This window comes from Cyanistes caeruleus, chromosome 11 (assembly GCF_971803275.1).
Source record: "Cyanistes caeruleus chromosome 11, bCyaCae1.hap1.1, whole genome shotgun sequence".
Taxonomy (NCBI): domain Eukaryota; kingdom Metazoa; phylum Chordata; class Aves; order Passeriformes; family Paridae; genus Cyanistes; species Cyanistes caeruleus.
In genome coordinates, this window is record NC_141711.1 from 4,225,382 (window position 1) to 4,245,897 (window position 20,516).

At 42.1% G+C, this 20,516-nt stretch overlaps 1 protein-coding gene across 50 annotated transcripts in view; it reads left to right on the forward strand.

Moving 5' to 3' along the window:
• FOXP1 (forkhead box P1) overlaps positions 1 to 20,516 on the forward strand; it is a 378,502-nt gene that overhangs the window by 319,436 nt on the left and 38,550 nt on the right. For all 50 annotated transcript variants that reach the window (XM_086846832.1, XM_086846841.1, XM_086846847.1 and 47 more), the window contains one exon: positions 14,599 to 14,703. In XM_086846832.1, coding sequence (XP_086702958.1) covers positions 14,599 to 14,703 — 105 coding nt within the window. The remainder of the gene's footprint in view (positions 1 to 14,598; positions 14,704 to 20,516) is intronic.

Here is a 20,516-nt window from a genome sequence, read left to right on the forward strand (position 1 = left end):
AAATACCTCTTATATCTTTCTGATATTAAGAAAATAGTGCTGCTGGGAATAGATAGATTTTAAAGGAGAGCACACCCACTGTAGGAAGAAGTGCTGTGTGTGTAAGGCATCCTTTATATACCCATTGCAAGGACGTGTGTGGGAACATCAGTGAATATGTTTATAATGCATGTAAGTGCCAAGGATTTGGTTTTCATGAAGACTTACATGGGATACTAAAAAAAAAATTTGATGTTTATTAAACAATTAATTCCCTTTTTGCAGCATGTAGAACTGAATAAGATGGGTTTATGGCTTTCCAATAAATTTTTTATCTATGTTTTTTCTTACCGAGTATATAAAGTAAAAACCCATGCAGCAAAATAGATCTTCTTTCATTGAATAGAGGCATGTCCTGTGTGCTAATAGCAGTCTAAACCAGGAAACAAATCCAGTTCAGTTTGAAATACAATGGAAATACAGGAATCTGTTCTGAAATATGAATTTTCTCTGTGTATAGTATTGAGCAGACCTGGAAATCCATGTGTCTGAGTCCTGTAATTGTGGCCTGGAGGCAATTAGGATCTACAGACAAGGTGATACACATGCTTTTATTAGTAAAGTTCCAGATTAATTAGGAAGGCAAAAAGATGCCATGGTATTGTTTGAGATTGTCTTAGTTTAGAAGACTAAATCCTCAGTGCTGGAATCAATACCTGTGTTGTTAAGCTTGCCTTATACTTTTCTTTCATATCTGTTGAATTCTCTGAAATATCAAAATACAAAATAGGTATATTTAGGAATACAAATACAAGAGCTACAGAATTTGCTTTGTCCTGCCTCTCTTTGGTACATGGAGGCTTTATGCCATCCATTTGCTGCAGTGATTGAATTACATGTTTATCCATAAGTAGAGCAGGAGACTACAGGCAGTAGAATGCCTCCCGATGCACTTAAGGGTTTTGTTGCAGTCTCATCAGGCACCGTGGTGCCTGCCTGGATTTCATGTGACACAGAAACTCCTCTTGGTGAGATATTTTGCACTGGTTTCCCTTCCGAAAGGATATTTATCTACAGGCAGGGAGTTCGGGGTGGGAAGTGAGCAGAGAGGGAAGAGTTGATGTGCTCTGCCATCACATTGTGTGTTTTAAAGCTCACAGAAAGTGAAATTTTAGTGGGCTTGCAAAAGAGAGCACAGGCACAAGCAGGGGTTTAGTAATTTTTTGACTGCAAAGGTTAAGACTAGAAAGAAAAACGGGTCTGGTGCAAGCACGAGTTTTCTGGACTTAGAGCGAAATCCATGGGTGTTCTTGTATCCATCTGGTTCAGCACAACAAATCTAAGGAGACTTCTGGAGGCAGTCCCTAGCTCAGGCTCAGGTCAGGTGGGGCTGTGGGAAGGGCTCACTAGGGAGGTATCAGCCCTTCCACCTCTCATCACATAAGTCACAGCCTGGGCTGGCCAGGGCAGGTTTTTGACTTGTGGATTTCCCCTCATTCCTGCAACTGGCTGTTAGCTCTGGTCTGATACAACCAAGAGCTATTTATTTAGATTTAACCAACAATAAAAAGCACATAGTAAAATCTGTAAGTGTCCTAACAGTTAAGCCACAGCCACATCATAACGACTACCCAGCAGCCATAAATAATCATATACAGGTAGCATTAACTTTTAGGGTGTGCTGTAAAGCTGTTTTCAACCCCTTTCTCTTGGGCTTTTGAGAAGGAGTGGGCTGCAGGAGGCAAGTTGGTTATGTGGGAGTTACTATTATCTCTGGCACATGTCACTGGGATAGTTCAGGCTGTGTTTCAGGGGGTTCCTGATCCCACAGGTCAGGTTGTGAGGCTCCTCCAGACCTGTGAGACAGGAGGCACCTGTGGTAGAATCAGCAGGCGAGCAGCAGATCTGCTCTGTATCTTGGGTAAAAACACATTCTGGTTATAAACAAGGGGTTTAAAATAGCAGGAGCAGTAGTCATTGGCTGCCTGGCGTGCCCACGCGTCGCCGTGCCGCCAGCCCAGACTGGGGTTCTGCACAGGCTGCGGGGACACAGCTCTGGTGACACTGCCCACTGCAGGGCTGCTCTGCTTGGGGCCCAGGGACAGCAAAATTTCTCCTTTATGACTAAAAAACAAATGGCAGGTGGGTGACCAGAGTCACCTGGGACGTCCAAAAAGCAAAAATACATTCAGAAGCAGGAGGCACCCTCCCTCCTGGGCCAGGGAACATGATGGTGCTGCACTTGGTTTCTGCATGTTCTGTGTGTATGGCTTCCCTGGGAATGAAACAATTCCAGCTATAAATAATGGGTTAATGCTTTCATTCATTTGGGCTTTAAATGTATATTACATCTATGCTTTTGTCCCACATTTCGCCCAGTTTCTGTAAGTAGCAGCAGCAGCAGCTCTGGGGTTTGGTGCACAGCAATCTGTTAAGGAGATAAATAATCTGCTTTGGCATGACACTCCTACTCTCCTCTTTAATTTGTCTTACACAAGGAAAATTATAATTAAATCATTCAGGGTAAACCCTTGAGTGTAGAGAAGGAAAAAACACACTTTGGTAAAGATTGCCAATAGAGACCAACTTCCCTGTTGTGCCGTGCAGAGACATTTATCAATATTCAGCACTATTAAAGAGAGAACATTTCGTGTGATTTGTGAGGCGGATGCCAAAGCTCAAATCAAGGCTTGTTAAGATCCTTTCCCCATGCAATCATGGGCATTCAGCATCATTAGAATTCAGCACTGACTGTGTGTTTCATGCTTTGATTTTACTCAGACAATTTAATAATGTTTATTGTGCTGATTATATATATAAATTCACTCAATGCAATAAACATACCTCAGTCATCAGTACCCTAAGGGAAATATTTAGTTATAGATACTTGTATTCATTCAGGATAAGGGAAAGTGAGACCATCAACCAGCATGCAAACCTCTCATCATCTTATCAGCATTTGGGTTTCTTTAGTAAGAAGCAGTTTTTCTCCACACAAGTAAATAAATAAATAACAGGAGCCAGTTAAGTACATCTGCTGTGCTTAGAAATGTCATGGACAGTACCCACTTTCCATCTTGTTCCACTGCATCTAACTTGGAAGAAACTTGATTATTTTCTTAAGAAAAACACCAAAACAAAGCGGAGGGGATGTCCGGTCACTTCAGGTGGCTAGTGACTGTAAAACCTGATTAACAGTGGGCATCCTGAAACCTGCATGCTTGGGAGTATTCCCCTTGTGGATAGGTTTGGAAAACCAGAGGAGTGCAGAATTCATCAGTGCTTTGCAGTGGGGAGAGATTGCTCCAGCTTGGGTTTGCTGGGAGGTCTGGGGGTGCAGTGGAGCTGCTGAACATGTCGTGCATGTCCCATCCGCTGGAACCATCCTGCACTGACTGCAGCAGAGCCAGCATGGTGGAGGCTGTACATAAACAAGTGAGTTAAAGAAGGTCCAGACCTGTTAATTTAAGAAGTGCATCTGTTGTTTACCAGAGGTAAGGTGAAGAGTTGCAGTTAAAGGCTTCGTGTCCAAGAGACCTTTCTCCATCTGCCAGCAGTCCCATCTCTTCCCCTCGTTGCCTTTATACCCTTTCCAAATATACTTGAGTCTTGTCCTTCCACATAAGCAAGCAGCCGTCTCATAGGAAAAATAGATGGGATAAACAAGGGGATTTTAAAATTGCTTTTTCTTGCCAGCGTGGCAGGAGGACAGAGTCTGGAGAAGGCTCTGAAGGGAAGTGAGGAATGGCGTGGCAGACCATTGATCTGCTGCTTAGGCCTAATGCCTCGCGTTTCACTGTTGTTATCTTCCATGCCAGCTGATCCTCCATCAAAATCCCAAGGCCCTTAGATGAGGGCATTAGGATTCAGCGCAATTAAGAATTACAGAGTTGGGTCCATTATTAATGCTCGGGATGAAACAGTTCAGCCTGCAGTCCATATGCTCCCAGGGCCCGATCCTCTCTTGGCCAGCCTCTCCACTTAGTCCCTGGCATTCGTTCTGCACTGGTGCCAGCATCAGATCTGCTCAGCCGTGTCAGCTCCCCTCAGTTGCTCTCTGCAGCTGATTTTAGTTCATTATCCTTCACCATCAGCAGAGTTGTGTTGGATTAGGTTACCTCAGATCCATTGTCCCTCAAGAAGTAGGTGTCCCTGGGGCCTTTCCTCCCAAGAGGTATTTAGCTGCTCCACGTACTCAAACCCCATCATGACCCCTGTGCCCTTATCTGTGGTCTGAGCAGCTCAGGTGCCTCCATCCTTGCTGTGGAGCTGGATTGGAGTGGGAGACTTGAGCCTGGATGCCCAGCTAGGTATCTGATAAACCATCCTGCTTCCCACATGGCTGCTCTCCTTCTCATTGCACCTGGAATGGCTGTGCTTGGGCTGTTGGTGGTGATGACGCAGTGACAGCAGGGCACCGACCTGGCCATCTCCATTTATTCTGTGCAGTGTCCCAGTGTCTGATCCCTTGGCACTCACTCCCCTGCCAAAGAAATGCCACCAGTTACTGAACGTGCTCCCCTCTGAGTCACTCCTCTGTAATCAGCTTTGAAAAAACACCGGCTGTGACTCAGACCTGGGGCTGTTAATCTTCAGTTTGAAGCCTTATCAGGCACTTTTTATTGTTCGTGCTTTTCAGATGCGGGTGTGGAGCCTCCTGTGCGTCGCCCGCACCCACCGTCTGCCACGGTGCTAAATCAGTTGTACAATTCCACTTGCTCCTCAGGAGCTCCTTCATCACACTTCTCGGAGAATTCCTTCACTGAACTAAAAGCAGCTTATTGTTTTTTCCCTACGAAAGATGAAGCTAACCAGCCTGGGAATGTTTGGTGTGGCCCCTGGCTGGAGGAGGGTGCTGGGTTGGGTGCTTGGGAAGCTGTGCCGGCGTCAGGGAGCTCCTGCACGCCAGCGCTTCGCTGCTCTCTGGTCCTGTGTAATAACCATCAGTTGTACAACTCCAAACACTAAGCTAATGTATCAAAAAGCACTTAAAATAGATTGGGTGAGCCTTGGCAGACGCCTAACAGAACTTTTCCAAATTTTAGCATATGTATTGTTTTATTCCTCCATCTGGCCAACAGATCATTGTTTGATATCTGAGTGCTTTGCATATCTCCTCCCTTTTCTTGCAACTGAGATACTTACACGTGCATTTAATACAGCTTAATGCTATTTTTACATACCAGAGAAATAGCTGATGGCTTTCTGTTAATTGCATGCACTTTGCAGTTAAACTTTTACTAAAACATTCCTGTCTAAATACTTAAGGTCCAATGAAAATTTGTCCTCTTCTTTTATTAGAGGTGTTTATGTAGTACTCTTAAAAAGGGACCTGGTTTTCGTTTACTGCACTGCGGATTTCTGTTTCTTTTTATTTCCTCCTATGTGCAAGTTGTCCTTCCTCAGAATTTGCTCAGATCTGATTGTCCTGAAGAGCTGAGGAGGGAGCTGATAAAGAACTGTGTTATTTTTTTTAACATATGTAGCACAGTCTGAGAGCAGAAACACCCTTGAAAGTGCTGTAGAAGTAGAGGACTTAAGTGACTTTGGTGTGACTATTTTCTGTGCTGTTCAATAAAAACGGAGCAGTTAGTATGACAGCTGTTATATCATGTTATATTGTACTGCTAAGATATTGAGCAGCATTTAAAGTAAAACTCCACCATTAAACTGTATAAACTTTATCCGTTTCACTGTGGTTTAATGAAAAAAAAAACAAGTTTCTCAATAAAATGACATCATTTTTCCCAGGTTGTAATGTTCACTTTACAACTGTTTTTCTTTAATTCAATTTGTTTTACTTTACTTTTTCTTGGCATTTTTTTTTTCTTGCAGTTTAGAGAGGGGTAATATCTCTTTTCATAGAGCAGCTAGGTACTGCTCAAAACTCTCTTCCCTACTTTTCCCTTCTCCTCTCTCCCTCGACATCTTGTGCTGATCTGGAGCTCTATTTTTGTCAGGCAGATACAGTTGTATTTTCAAAGTGGTGAGATGCACATTTAAATTTGGTAATCGGGATTTGTGGCTCTACCTGCTGCACAGTGAGGGCTGGGGGAAGGAGCTCAAGGAGAATTCATATTGCATTGCTTGGTGCTGGAGCAATGTTTGTGAAATGCCATGGGGTGTTTTTCTGTATAGGTGGTGGTGGTTAGTAGGAAGCCTGTAATTTCTTCTGTGTGATCAGCAAAACATATGTATATTATAAAGTAGATTCTTGTCATTAAAAGGATGGTATAAGCCCAGGCAGGGAAACTGCTAATATGTGTTACAGCTTGTCATTTTGGGCTGCATGAATAAAGAGGAGAGCTATTCCTTTGGGAAACGATCTCGAGAGCTGAGCAACAGATCCGCTAGCCAGCAAATTCTTTTTAACTGTAATTTTCCTTTTTGTGTATACTCAAAAATAACATCGCGATGGGCCCTTAAATACCATTTCATACACAGAGCACAATTTCCACAGCACAGGTGGTGCTAATATAGGACAGTCCCCTAGGCACTTGTCGCCAGGAGTTGTACAGCTTGTTCAGTGTCTGCATCCATATGGCAATCTGTCCCATTCATAGAAAGACATTGTAGCTGTGCCTGTGGGTGCTGTGGTCAATGTAGTGTAAAAAGTAGATTTTAACTCTCGGCAACCTATGTTCTGCTGTTTGTTTTATTGTAGAATCCAATTTATAACATGGGGGAAGAAAAATCAGCTCAGAGCAAATTCCAGAACAATCTGGCTGGCTGGGGTTTGTGTTTATTCTTGGAGCGCATGGTTAATCAGCAGGTGCACAGCCCTGCGCCCTGTGCGCTCTAATGAACAGTTTACAGGAAGTCTTGCTCGGAAGAAACATTTTCCTTGTTGTTTATACTGTGAATTAACTCAGGAGTTGCAAAGCTGTAAACGATGTTAGCTGGCCATGTATGTCATGCAAGCCTGTTCTGTACTTCTTGTCTTTTTTTGGCTTTCTTTCCCACTGTTGCATGGTTTTCCCTGGGTGTGGGATGCTCGGGAAGGATGCTGAGCTTCTCTGTGCTCTGAAAGGGGCAAATCATGGCAAAGAGGCCCTCCCAAAAAGTAGGGTGAAGCTCTAGTGTTGCTCAGAAGTTCAGATCTAAATGCATGAGTGTGATTTGTGGCTGCTCTGGTACCTATCAGTCCAGTGCCAAGTGTTGTTCTGTTTTAGTGGGACTATTTGTTACGCCTTTTAGTAAACACAAACAAATAGACAGCCTAGCACCTGCAGCAGCATATGATATTTACACTACCTGTATGATTCAGCACGCTTCCCTGGGGAAGCAGGCTTGTGTCCTCTCAATTTTAGCACTTTTTTAAACAGCATTCTTCCAAGGGGAAGGCATGCAGCAGAGAGAATGAAATGCTCTAGCTGTAGTTTTCCCTTGGAGTTATTATTTATCTTAATTATATTTTTATAAACATTTCCCCAAGGGCACTTTGCTGCTGCCGCAGGGGTGTGGGGTGGGCGAAGGCCCCCCCAGCGAGCTGCCAGGCTGTGTGTGATGTGACAGTCACCTTCTGCACAGGTTTTGTTGTGCCTGTGGGACAGGGGTGAAAAATACTGACGTGAATAATCCCTGTTAATCATATTTGTTGACGTATCGCCGGTTTATATAAGAGTGGAAGGCTTGCCTCAACTCTAAATGTAACAGAATAGAATTTTGTTGAACAAGAATAGATCTTGTTTCGCAGTGTTTTCTTTTACTATAAATTTAAATGTTACAACAGAATATAAATTACAGTAAAATCAGGTTGGCAAACAGGATCTTTTTACAAAGTATGTATGTTCGTTGGTAATTTTACACCTCGGTCTCCGTGAAGTCCAAGGTCTAATCCTGTGTTTTTATACTTGTGTGTGTTCTTAAAAGGGTTGCTGAACTGGGGCCAAAGCTTTGCCATTGCCACCTCCCTCTGCCGTGTGAATGGGTGTGTAAGAGGGATGGGATTGCTGTGCTGAAAGTCAGTGTTAAAAAAAAAAAAAAAAAATCTGAAAAAAACCCCTGCAGAACATCCCCCCAGCCCCAAAAACCCAAGAAAGTGGTTGGATCACATTTTTTTCCTAATTAAACTAAGATACTGAATCAATCCGTTTTAATCTGAATAAATTAGGAGACTGTTCAGAGAGGAATAAAATGAGATTTAGCAGGGATAAGTTGAAAGTAGCCCAGCTAGGAAATCAAAATTCCAAACTGCGGGTTTGACGTGACACGTCAGCTGCTCAGCATCGGTTGTGTGGGAAATGGCTGAGACATAATCGGGGTTGAGAAATTAAGGTGGGACACTGTGCCATGTCTTAGTCAAAAAGGTAAATGCAGTCATGGGAGGCATAAACATGCATGTTGCATCCGAGTCCTTTTTTTTTTTTTTTTTTCCCCTGTTCTACTTTATGCAGAACCAGTTAAACCACATTGAGTGTGATGTACAATTGGCCACTCTCTTGCAGAAAGGATAAAGAGAAGCTGGAGCAAATATAGAGGAGAGCAGCTAGGATGATAAAGGAGTTGGAGGGAATAGGCTATGAAGACAGATTAAAGGGAATTAAAGATCTACACCCTGGAAAAATAGAGGCTCTAGGAGGATATGATTATGGTATGTAAGTACATGAAGTGATGCTACAAAGAAGAAGAAGGAAAAAATTGTTCTCATTAGTTAGCAGTGCTGGAATTTAAAATCCAGCGTTTCAAATCGTGTGTGTCTGGGTATATTTGATGTACTTTTCACTACAGTACCTAGGCACAAGGTTGAAATAAAAAAAATAAGAGTTTTAAATCATAGAGAAACTCGTTAATTCAAATGCAGGAATGGAATTTGCACTGGAGATAGGTGATGGATTTTTTTGCAATGGGCATTTCTTTTAAATTCCCAAGAAATACATGTAATTTCTCCAAGGAAGGGATGTAGGGCAGTGGGTCTCCAGGCCCTGTGGCAGTTTTCCTGCAGGGATGGAAGAGGGATTGACACTGGAAGGAGGACATGTTAGAGTGCTGGAGGATCATAATGTTGATTAATAATCCAAACCATCAGTGGATAGATCAAAACCAGAAGAGGATGCTTGTAATTATCCAGTCTGGTTCTGCTCTTTGCAATGAGGGTGGGGTAGAAGGGAAGGGCAGCCAGATTTTGTCTTAGTCTTGCTGCAGATTCTCCAGGGTTCTCCTTGCAGAACAGGGATTTAGGGAATAGTGCCACAAGAGGCATAAATAGGGGGCAGTGATATGGGGTGCACAGGTGGCCTCGTGTTACAACACCAGGACTGTTGTCCTTTTTATGCTACAGGAGTATACAAGTTAGTTCACACCGATTAGAAGAGAGGATTTCAGCCTGTGGGCTGCAGTTTTAACTTGAGTCGTCTTAAATTGGTGTAGTCATTTAGAATGTAATACAACCTCTTGTTACTTCCAATAGGGCTTGATGTAAAACACGAGCTGCTCCTAGTCCTAGGTCTGGATGTGGACTAAAGTAGTGAGGAGGAGAAGTGTTCCTCTAAAAATCATCCAGGAGATTTGCAAGCCAGTTGTAGAAAGAGCTGTCACCACTCACATCAAATGCCACCTCCCCTGCAAGCCCATGACCTTCTGTTAAGTTTTATCCAGTGATGGAGAGGCATCACCCTGCCTGGACAGCCCCCTGTATAGATCACATATCTGCTTCCTGGGCAGTTCCTGAGGTTTGGACAGGAGCATGAGTATCTAGATTTTTTTTTATTTTTTTTAGTTATTGGTTGGGTTTTTCTTTTAATTCACATTTTAGAGAGGAAAGAGCTGCTGTGCCACCTTACTAAGAATTTGAAGGGATTTGCAGCAGTGGAACTTCACTGCAAAGCACATCTTTGTTCGGTTGATTCTGTCATGAAGGCAGGAACTTTCACTTGAACAGTTAGTACAAGGCTTTAATCATTACTGCTTCTGTTTCACTTTAAAATCAAACACAGTGAGTGTTTCTGACTCAGAAAGTTGTGACTTTTTCAGCAGCCTTATTCTTGTGGTGCTTTCTGATGAGCTTTTGTGCTCACCAGGCAGTCACAACTCTGGGAGAGCCATGTTGGTTCCTGTTGTGTGTCTTCTTCTCCTGTACAGGACCAAAACTGTGGCATTTTGTCTCAATGGCTGTGCCATTTAAATTAGAGAGAAGGGGAATGTGGCGTGAAACAGAGCCCCACACTCCTGCCTGGGCTGTACACGGATATCAGTTTCATGGCAGCTGGCAAAGATGAGGTCACTTCCCATTGACCCTGAGGAGTAAAATAAAATTAAAAAGGCAGTTCTGTGCTTTCTGAGGGTTCTGTGCTCCAGCTTCTTGCACGAAGAAAGCAGGAGATGTGGTATTGATTTTTTAGCGTGCAGGTGGCTCAGGCATGTTCTGAGCTCTGTTAGAACGTGAGCAGATGCTTCATAACTGTAATGGAAAGTCAAGGATGGTTCTCTCCATCACTGACTTCCCCCAGTGTTTTGGCAAAGATCATTGGCCCAAGCAGATGTGGAAGAGAGAGAATGGAATTATGAAGTATGTCAGCATCATGAATATTTAAAATATGGTCCACTGTGTGGCAGAAGCGCAGACACTGAGGCTTCTACTTAGCTGGATTTTATATTTACCCACGACTTTTTAGCCACTGTGTACAAGCACAGTTCCATGTGCTTAATTAGTGGAGGTTGAATTAAGCCATTTAAAGAACACTGGGAGCTTTCATGCCGGGGCTATGGTCACTGCTTTCCCCAATACCCAGCATGTTCCCAGCTCTCTTTGGGGTGTCCTTTTCACTCTCCATCAGCACTTGGCTGTCTCTGGCATCTCTGTCTCCTGTGCTCTCGTGTCCCAGAGCGTGGTTCTTCCAGGATGCTGTAGCACAGCAGGTGTATTCCAGAAGGTGAGTGGCTGGCAGGAGTGGGCTGTGCAAGCAACAGCTTCAGCAGCCATCCCTGTAGGAATGGGAGGTGAAATTGCTACCAGACCCCCTGGAGATCCTTGGGGCTATGAGGCAGAATAGGGGGAAAATTTCCTCTCCTCTATCCATCAAGCCCAGAGGAGCTGTGGAAATGCCTGTCCCTTCTCCCCTCCCCTCTGTACTGGAAACAGAGCTGGAGGCAGCAGAAAATAAGTGGACACTTAAACAGTTTTCAGCCTTGCACGTGGGTTTTGTTATTCTCTTGTATGTCATGAATAAGTGACTTATGCAAGACATTTCACTTCCCAAAGTGTTCTTTGCTGTAGTTCGATGTAATAATGCATCACTATTGCATTATTTGGAAGTAATTCTGTTGTATTAACTATTTTTTATACAAGTACTTACGAAGAGAAAAAAAACCCACCTTGTTTTGAATTTACATCATTTATTCCTTCACTACTTTGAAAATTATATCTTGTTATAAAATCATTTCCACTAACTGGTGTTGCATCACCAGTACCCAACCATGAATATGCATTCCTGGGAAGGAGAGGGTGACAGAAACAAACACCTACTCTAATGTGTCATTAGAAATCAAACAGACCTAAAACTTGCTTCTGCTTGCCAATGCTCAGATCTTCTAAAAGTCTGTCTCCAGCAACGAGACCAAGGATGCATCCAGATTACAGGAGGTGTGCTTGCGTGCAGGCAAAATACCAGTGAACAATTTCAGATTATGGGTTTGCGTTATGCTCACAAAGATGTTTATTTATTTACTGGATTAAAACTTCTTTTTTCCACCTCTATTTGCTCAAACAAAGTGGGTACTTAGATCAGTTCAACAGACTTCTCCATTCATTTCCACTGGCTGTATCCTTTGTGCGTTACATCCGCCTCTGTATAAACCCGCTCTTTGTTTTGTTTTGAGGTGCTTCTTCAGGCTCTATCAGGGAACAAGTGGCAATCTATAATATCTTCAAAAGTGGGATGGATAAAATAGCAGTAATCTGATACTGACACATAAAGGTCACCGAAAGGCGCTGCTGAAACCCTCCCAAGCAGGATGGGAGTCGCTGCCTTTGGAATGGCACAGTGCCTGCAGAGGGGCCGGTGTTTGTCTCTCAGGACTGAGGGTTTTTTCTCTTTGAAATATCTTATTTTTGGTAAGTTGAAGTAGTTCCTCTTCTTGGTTGAATGGCAGTGGAAGCTCTGCATAGGTGTTAGCAAAGTGACCTTTTAAGTTCCCATTTACAGTCAGCACCAGCCTTTAGGTTATTGACAGCACGAGCCTTTCACATCCTGAGCATCATTTAGAGTTTGATATTGTCTTGGTCATTCCATCATTTTCTTTGGACACAGTACCAGAGTGTCATGTCCTACATAGTTTGTCTTGTCTTGTGCAAGTTCCCTGGAAAGAAAAGAGATTTGCACTTGGATTTAAAAAATAAATACAAATCTCGGTAGGGCTCTTTCCGTTGACTTGGCCATGGCCTTTAGGCTTTCACAGAGAAACTTTAAAAATCCCTGCTGGGGGTTTAAGCCATGTGACTCTTGTTGATATTATAATGAGATTTACAGTGCTTAAACCCCACAGGGGACTGACTCCTTACTTGGCCATCACAAGTCCCAGTGTGTGGGTAACATGCACTGGGCAGATTCATACACTGCTGCTTTTTTTTTTTTTCTTTTTTGTTCTTCCAAACACACTGAAATCATAACTCTCATATGTAGTCTTTATGGATTTTAATAGAGTGTTAACATGAAAGCCTCCTTTCTCACCCTGTGCTGTATCCAGGTACAGAAACAGATGCTAAACCCCATTATTTTCTGAATTTTCTGTTGTGTATGGAGGATGTTTGACCATATGGCTGTTTAGCTTGGGCGGATGCTGTTCTTCAACCATTCCTCCTCTTCCTCAGATGAGGAAATGTGTAGTGTATTTTTCTAATTTCCTTGCAATTAATGCATTGGTTCCTTAGTTCTTTTAAAAACTTTACAGAGGTTCTCCTCACTTGAACATTTTTTAAGACTGATTCAGTTAAACCAGTCTAATATTCGTATATAGGGAAGGTCTATATAAGGTTTATCCCCTACTGTTGTTTTTTTAGGAAATTACCTTGCACATATATATTTATGCTTGAAAGGACTATTTGTAAACAGCTAAAAATAAGATATTAATGCAGTAATTAATTAGGTTCATGTAAAACTCATAATACCTTTTCTAGTCAGTACTTTTTAATTCTTTTTTTTTTTTTTTTAATAATTTTTAAAAGCGCCTTTAGTAATCTTCAGATTCTCCTTGGGCTTTAAGTCAAAAGTGGCAGAATTTGGGAGGGTTTCCTCTTCCAACTAGTTTGTATTTGGGATAACATCTCAGGAGCATATTTACAGTGATCTGTCTACCCAGTGCATCTGAAATAATAGAGGAACACAATTCTGTCAAAGCGCACAGACAGATAATATTACAGAAGAAGATAAACAGCATTTCCACATGTGTGTAAAAGGAAAATGACAAAAAAAAAGTGGGCATTTACCTATAATGTTACCTGTAATCCAGGATGAAGCAAGTCATAAAAGCCACACCTAGATGTTGGTATGTGTTCATATCCTTTGTGTATGTTTGAAGTCCATAATACAGCACAGACATACTGTAGCAAAAAGATTTGCCATGAAAAATACATACATGTGTGAGCATAAAATAGACATTTCAATATTATTTTGACATTTTGCTTTTAAAGTCATCTAAGGTTATGGAGATTGTTGCAAAAAATAATTCCTTTCCTTACGAAGTTTCCATGCAGAAGTCAAATAAAGAAGATATTTCAGAATATGGTTCATCAGTGAGTGCAACAGATACATTTCCCTGAGCACCACATGGCCTGGATCAAAGCATCTCATGACTTGGATCAGTGCAGCCAAATCATTACGTATTGATTGGAATCCCGCTGAAGGATTAACCCCTTAGTGCTCACATGAGTTTTTTGCTTTAACCCTGGGTTCAGTAGTTAGGAGGCTCTGTCACATTCCTGCCCAATCTTAGGCAAGGTTAATAGCCCCCACTAACCCCTCGTACTGAGGAATCCTTTGATTGCATGCCCCGTCTTCTTTATTGTGAATTTTGCATTTGAAAATACATCTCGAATCTTCTTTCTTGGGATATGAGTGGGACGTATTTGTGCAATGAAACAGCCTGTAAGAAGAAGAAAATAAAACCCAACCAGAAAGAAAACCAAGCCAGTAAATAAATAACATGGTGGGAAAGCCAAGGCTGCAGATTCAATGCTTTTCCTTTCTGTAGCCATGAGGAAAGCCTCAGGTCCGGCTGCGTTGTGGTGTAATGGGACACTGCTGTATGGAGATGACTTCTCGATGAAGTTGAATTGTAAATATGCAATGTTCATAAATTTTTTAGCAAAATATCCAGCAGGATATTAAGCAGGTCTGTCAAATGATTTCTCCCCCATCCATGTTAATTTAAATTCTTTACAAACCTCTTAATTAATGAATGAAATGTAGGAGGATAGCTAAGTAAGAATGACACGTTTCACACTGCAAATGGTATTTAATTCTGTTTTGAAAAACCATGGGCAAGAGTCAGGCAGGTACCGTGAAATGTCAGGGATGCTTCAGGATCTGGTGTTTGCTACTCTTTAGGAGTCTTTGTGAAGATGAAATGTTACAGTACCTTCAGTTTACAGCATTTTTTCTCTCTTCTCTTTCCCCCATCCAGTTTATCCCACGAGGAGCACTCACACAGCCACCCGCTGTACGGACACGGCGTATGCAAATGGCCGGGCTGTGAAGCAGTATGTGAAGACTTCCAGTCGTTCCTAAAGTAAGGATGGTTTTTTTGGCACTTGCATTGTACAGAAAGCATGCCCTAAAATTTTGTGTGCTGTCACTCACCCTGGGCCTGATGCAAAGCCCATTGAAGTCAACAGAGAGCTCCCTTTCACTTCAGTGGCTTTTGGATCAGGCTCAAGAACGTTTTAACAGGGGATAGTAAATTAGCCCCATGGGGAAATTATGGTCTTGCTCAGTGTATTGCTATAAAATAGTGTTTGCAGTTCCGCAGCTTTTTTTTTTTTTAATTTTATTTAAATAATTTTTAAGTTGCAGTATCGATCATGTAAATAATAAAACCTTGTTTTAACCTTGATTTCACTTTAATTTGGAAATCTAGTCTTAAATTAACTCCATAATTGAACAGAGAATTGCAGAACATCACGTGAAATTTAATTTATGTCAAATAAGTAACTAATGAACAAAGTCTACACTACTAAAAATAAACTATAATTATATTAATTGGGCCCCTGCAGTTTGCTGCAGACCTTTTCCTTGCTGCCAAAGAACACAGTTTTACACGTTGCATAAACAGTGCATTATGGACTAGTGTGTGGTAGTGCGTGCATCCCGATGCAGGGAAGGACCTCAGAGCCCTAATAGCTTACACATGGCTGCTCCACAACTAAACCATCAACCTCACCCCTGTTCCCATCACAAAAGAGTTCTTTGTCTGGCTAGGACACCAGGTACACACATGCTGTGGGTGCATCCAGGTTACTGAAGGTTTGTCCCTGATCTTTGCTCAGGTTCTGTGGCTGGTCAGTTGTAAGATCACTACAGCCGCCCAAGCAATGTTTGTGATTTAAATGCACAAGGGGACAAATTTTTCTCCCATTTAGAGCAGTCATCTCATGAAGTTAGTCCACATAAATCCATGAGGTTCTTTGGAATGAATAAGTAGACTTAGTCCCAAAAGGTTCAGCTGTACCTGCTCTTTCTGGGGCGGTTCCCTGGATTTTTATGTGGGAGAGGGAAGGGCAGAAGCAAGTAGAGGATATTTGTTGGGTGATGTCAGATGATACAGATAGGGTTTTGCTCTTAGAACAGAATGGACCAGTTATGGTTCCACTGGCAAAACCCTCCTGAGTTCGTAGGAGCGGCGCTCATCCTACTATAAACATATGTTACAAATGAGGAATGGTACAGTAATGAGAAGGTTCTCATTACAAGAGGATTACAAAATAAGAAGGTGCTAGTCATAAATTTCCATGAAGGGTGGCTTCATTCCTTGTAATTCATCCTGTTGTTCACTTAAGTGAAATAAATGCTAATCTTGCCATACTTGTCAGCTCATTCATATTCATATGCCATACTATAGCATTTAGACCTTTGAAACAATTCTCATCTTTACTGCAGTAAGTGCAAGGGAAAGGTGCTGTGGTAGCCTCAGATAGCAGAATAACGTGTGTGGTCACATATGGTCAGATTGTGCCACCTTTGCTTCCTGTCCTAGTTCCGTGTTCCAGAGCAGTTGCTTTCAGGAAGATTCCATAGGAATCTTGAGTGGTCTGCTTGAGGTGGCCATGCATAGAAAACACAGCCCTTAATCACAAGCATTGGTAGAGGCAGGGCTGGTTTTTTTATGGTATTTTGGAGATGTTTCAGTACTTAGACACAGTCCCCCAGTTCACCTGGAGGAGATAATGTGCAGCAATCAGTAGTTAGGAATAACCTGAAAACCGTCACCAGCCCAGGCTGGACTTGAAGCTGCTCCATCAGTTCTAGTTTTTTCACTATCAGTGTAGGTTTTGCCTCCATTGAAACCTTTCAAAAGAAGTTATTTTGTGTGAGTTTCCTAAACTCATCAGCTCGTGTAAATTTCCTCATTATCCAAGTGCAGCAATGTCCAAAGTCTTACTGTTCAGAGTGGTATTTAAGCCAGAACAAATGCAGAAATGGATGTCCCTGAGCTGTGTATTGGCACTGTTAAGAAGTGAGTGTTGCTTCATAAAATACTGAAGCCTTCCATGTCTCCTGTGGAGCGTCCGTCCTTAAATTATGTTGCCATTTATCAGAATTCATTACTCAATGAAAAGATAACAGGTAGAGATGGTTGAAGTTTCTTTTTGATACTTGTATAATCTGTGATAGTCTTTCGAGGGTCCCCTCAAGAGAAAAGCTCTTGTTTACCAAGTGAAATACAGCCTGTGTATCAAGTATTGCTTAATTTCACTTACCTTGTGAAAAGGCAGAGAGAAGTTGTATGTGGAATGAAAGCCCTGTATGCCAATAAAATGATTCTTCAGTTAAGGGAGAAAAAAGGACTCGCGGGTCTAAAACATGGTTCATTTCTTTTCCTCCTGAGGAAGAAATATCATAACTGTTGGTAAATCAAAACCAGAGATTTGACACTCTTCTGTGATCGTTCTGTAGTGTTTGTTCCCAAGGTGAGGTACACCACAGGGCCCTTGATTTCAAAGATAAATACTGTACAAATAACGATCCTAGTTGTCTTTCACTCACAGCCAACAGGAGGATGCTTATCAGAACCAGCAGATACACGGGCTATTGTAGCATTTATTTCCCTATTTCTTTTTGAAATAAGTTGCAATTTTAGCATCGTTGTGTTGTGTTTCTCTTTTGAATCCATCAGCCATTGGTTATCATGTGATGCGGAATCAGTTTAGAGCTAACTGATAGCAGCAGGGGCTGCTGCTCTGCCTAATGAAACAGCAGCACCCTGCATGCTCCAGAATACTCCCTGAGCCTAAAAACAAAAACAAGTCCAGTCTCAGGGCGGTGACCCTGTGGCCTCTGCCAAGCTGCAGGGAGCAAGGTGAGGGCTGGAGGGTGCACACGTGTCTGGCCTGTTAACCAGGGCCCGTCTCGCAGGCAGCAGCAAAAGGAGCAATTAGTAGCACAGAGCGACTTTTCCTGCAAAATTGTCTATATCCTTGATTTCATTTGCATGTGTTTAAAGACCGTTGAAGATAGAAATATATATATATATTATACATATATATATTATATATATATATATACATATATATATTATATATGCCCTTATACAGCAAGTTGTTCAGGAAATGCTGGCTGGAGGGAGGGTGGTTTACTCAGCAAGGTAGCCAGGTATCCAGGGAAAAAAATAAGACTGAATAGGGTTTTATTATTCCTCCCCCCCCCCTCTTTTATTTTTTTCTATAATTTGATTGTGGGTTAGACGTGCTTAATCCTGGCTATACCATTTTTAAATCAAATATATTCTTTCAAAGAAAGGACACGGACCTTTGGAGAGATGTGGCAGTCCTGTGTTGCAGTGATGCTGCTAATCTGCTTCATGTGCATTTAACTTGGATGAAACGAAGGGGAGTTTATGTGAAAGAAACTACTAAGTGCACTCTGTAATGTTTTCACAAGTGTTTTTATCATGGTAACATCTTGTTTACTTTAGTTGCCTGCCTAAAACTACTTGGAACATGTTAAGAAAACATTTCGAGAAAGCTTCTACAAAGAGGCTTTTGTTTAGCAGCAACTGTGAGACTGCTCAGCTCACAAAGGTGTTAACTTTCAGCCCCTTAAGCACTTCCACATGAAATTCCAGCAACTATGTTTGTGGTTTTGGAAAAACAAAGTGTATATTAAAGAAACCAGGTATATGCTAATACATGTTGAAGTAGGCCGGAAATCATAAATTGTTTCAAAGGCATTAATTGCGCTCGTTTGCATGGCAGAGCGTTCTGCACCGAAATCATCCGCACGGCGCGGAGTGTTTAATGGAGCGGGCAGCGAGGCCAGGGGAAAGGCTGGGCTGTGGGTGGGTGTTTCGGGTTCCTGAGGGGCCGGCGGGACCCCCCCGGGACGGGAGAAGCCGCGGGGATGCGGCCCCGTCCCGTGCGGGGGGAGCGGGCCGCGGGGGCCGAGCCGGGCCCGCCTGAGGCCGGCGCCGCTCCGGGGCCGCTTCCCGGCGCTCGCACGGCCTCCGATCCACCCCCGTGCCGGGCAGGGGGCTCGGGACCCCCGCGGCCGCCGAGGCAGGGGTGGCCCAAATCCCACAGTGCCCTCTAGTGCTCCCGGGAATGCTGCTGGCAGCGGCAGAGGCACCGGGAGCATCCCCGGGAGCAGCGGCGTGCCCGACACAGCCCCGCTCCCGAGCAGGCCAGCAGCAGGCCAGCTCCAATAACCCCTCAATTCCTATCTTAATATTTTTTTTAATCGATTTGCTTCATTATTTTAATTTTCATTCTTTGTTTTACTATTTTGTTATTTTTTTCCCTATTGTTTCCATTTTTATTGTGTACTGTTATGTCTTTTATCATGTATTTATTGCTTAATTATCATTAACAATTGTCATTAGGTAATTATTTATTCTAATATTTTTAATTTACTTTAATATTGTAACTTTATTTTCATACATGCTTTAGACACACACACACACACACACATATGAGAAATACTTATGCTGATGGGATATATGTAGCGAGGCCCATTGCCTTGCATTATCCCCTTTTTTCCTCTCTTAAAGGTGCACTTAGTTTATGTTTCCCATTATAATTTCCGGTGTGTAATCAGAAAGCATTCCTTAAGAGACACGGATCATCTTTGTTTCATACTTTTATTGACACTGTCTACCATATTACTGCGATGTCTAAATGGTAAAATTTATTATTAGCAATAGTGTCACAAAAGTCTGAGACAGCGATTTTCCTTTCAATAAAAGTAGTTAAAAACCTTTTAGAAAATCCATAATTTTGATTGCTGGTACTTCATAAATGTATAACTGGTACTTTTTAGCTGTCTCTTTAGGGAAAAATGAGTTTTATCACCTGCAGTACCTGGGTTAATGAAATTGTGTGTTGGAATTTAGCCAGAATGAAAGATGAGATCATTTGGTGGCACTAATATTGGCAACAGGTCTCATAAAAAGGTTCAACTCTTTTTAGAGAATTATCATTAAGGCTTTTTCTTTTTTTGAGCATGGGGGAGAGATTCGAGTTGTCATTTTTGAAGTTTCTGTGGTTCGAAGATTTTTGTCTGCTGTAATATCCCAAACCCAGTGACCTAAAAGCCTTCACCAAGGCCAAGAGAAACACAACAGTGTCCATCAGTGCCTAGTAAAGGAATTTACTTGCTTCAGATTTCAGCTCCAGTTCCTGTTTCAGCCCTTTAAAAATCACGACTCTCAGCTCAAATTTGAAATAACGCTGCTTCTTTCTCATGGTCCTCTGTGTTTGATTGTTTGTGGATATTAGCTGTCCAGGAAATCCCATACTTAGAGATATAAATCCAAAATGATCTTGTTTTTCCGCAGCCAGCCCAGGATGTATTAGACAGTTATGATGATTTGTTAATTTTTGTGACCTGTATTTATTTTATGTGTGCTGTGTGCTTTTAAAGGAGGGAATCAGCTGTCGAAATAGGCTACTTTTGTCAAAAGGGAGGCTCTTGACTCCTGCCTTTTAAGCCTTTGCTTTCTTTACTTTTGGAGGATTCTGTGTGTGCACCTCCATATGGTTGTAAACAAGGGCTGCATTGTGCCCTGACATATAAGCTTAAACCCAACCCTGTTATTGAAGAATCTTTTGAGATGTGTGAGCTGGGATTCTTGAAGGGCTGTCAGCCTTGGGTGTCGGTTTGAAATGTGCCTTGAATGTATAACTCTGCTTTCATTTTAATAGTGCAATATTTTTTTTTTCTAATGTAATATTAATCGTCACCCATTTGTAGTGAAATTTCTTCCACGTGTCTTGTTGGAAAATAATTAGATTAAGTGTATTAAGTGAGAGAAGGTTAAAAAGAAAACTGGATAGAGATATCCTGAAAACAAATAATAAACCCACACTTCTACCTGTGATTCCGTTACAT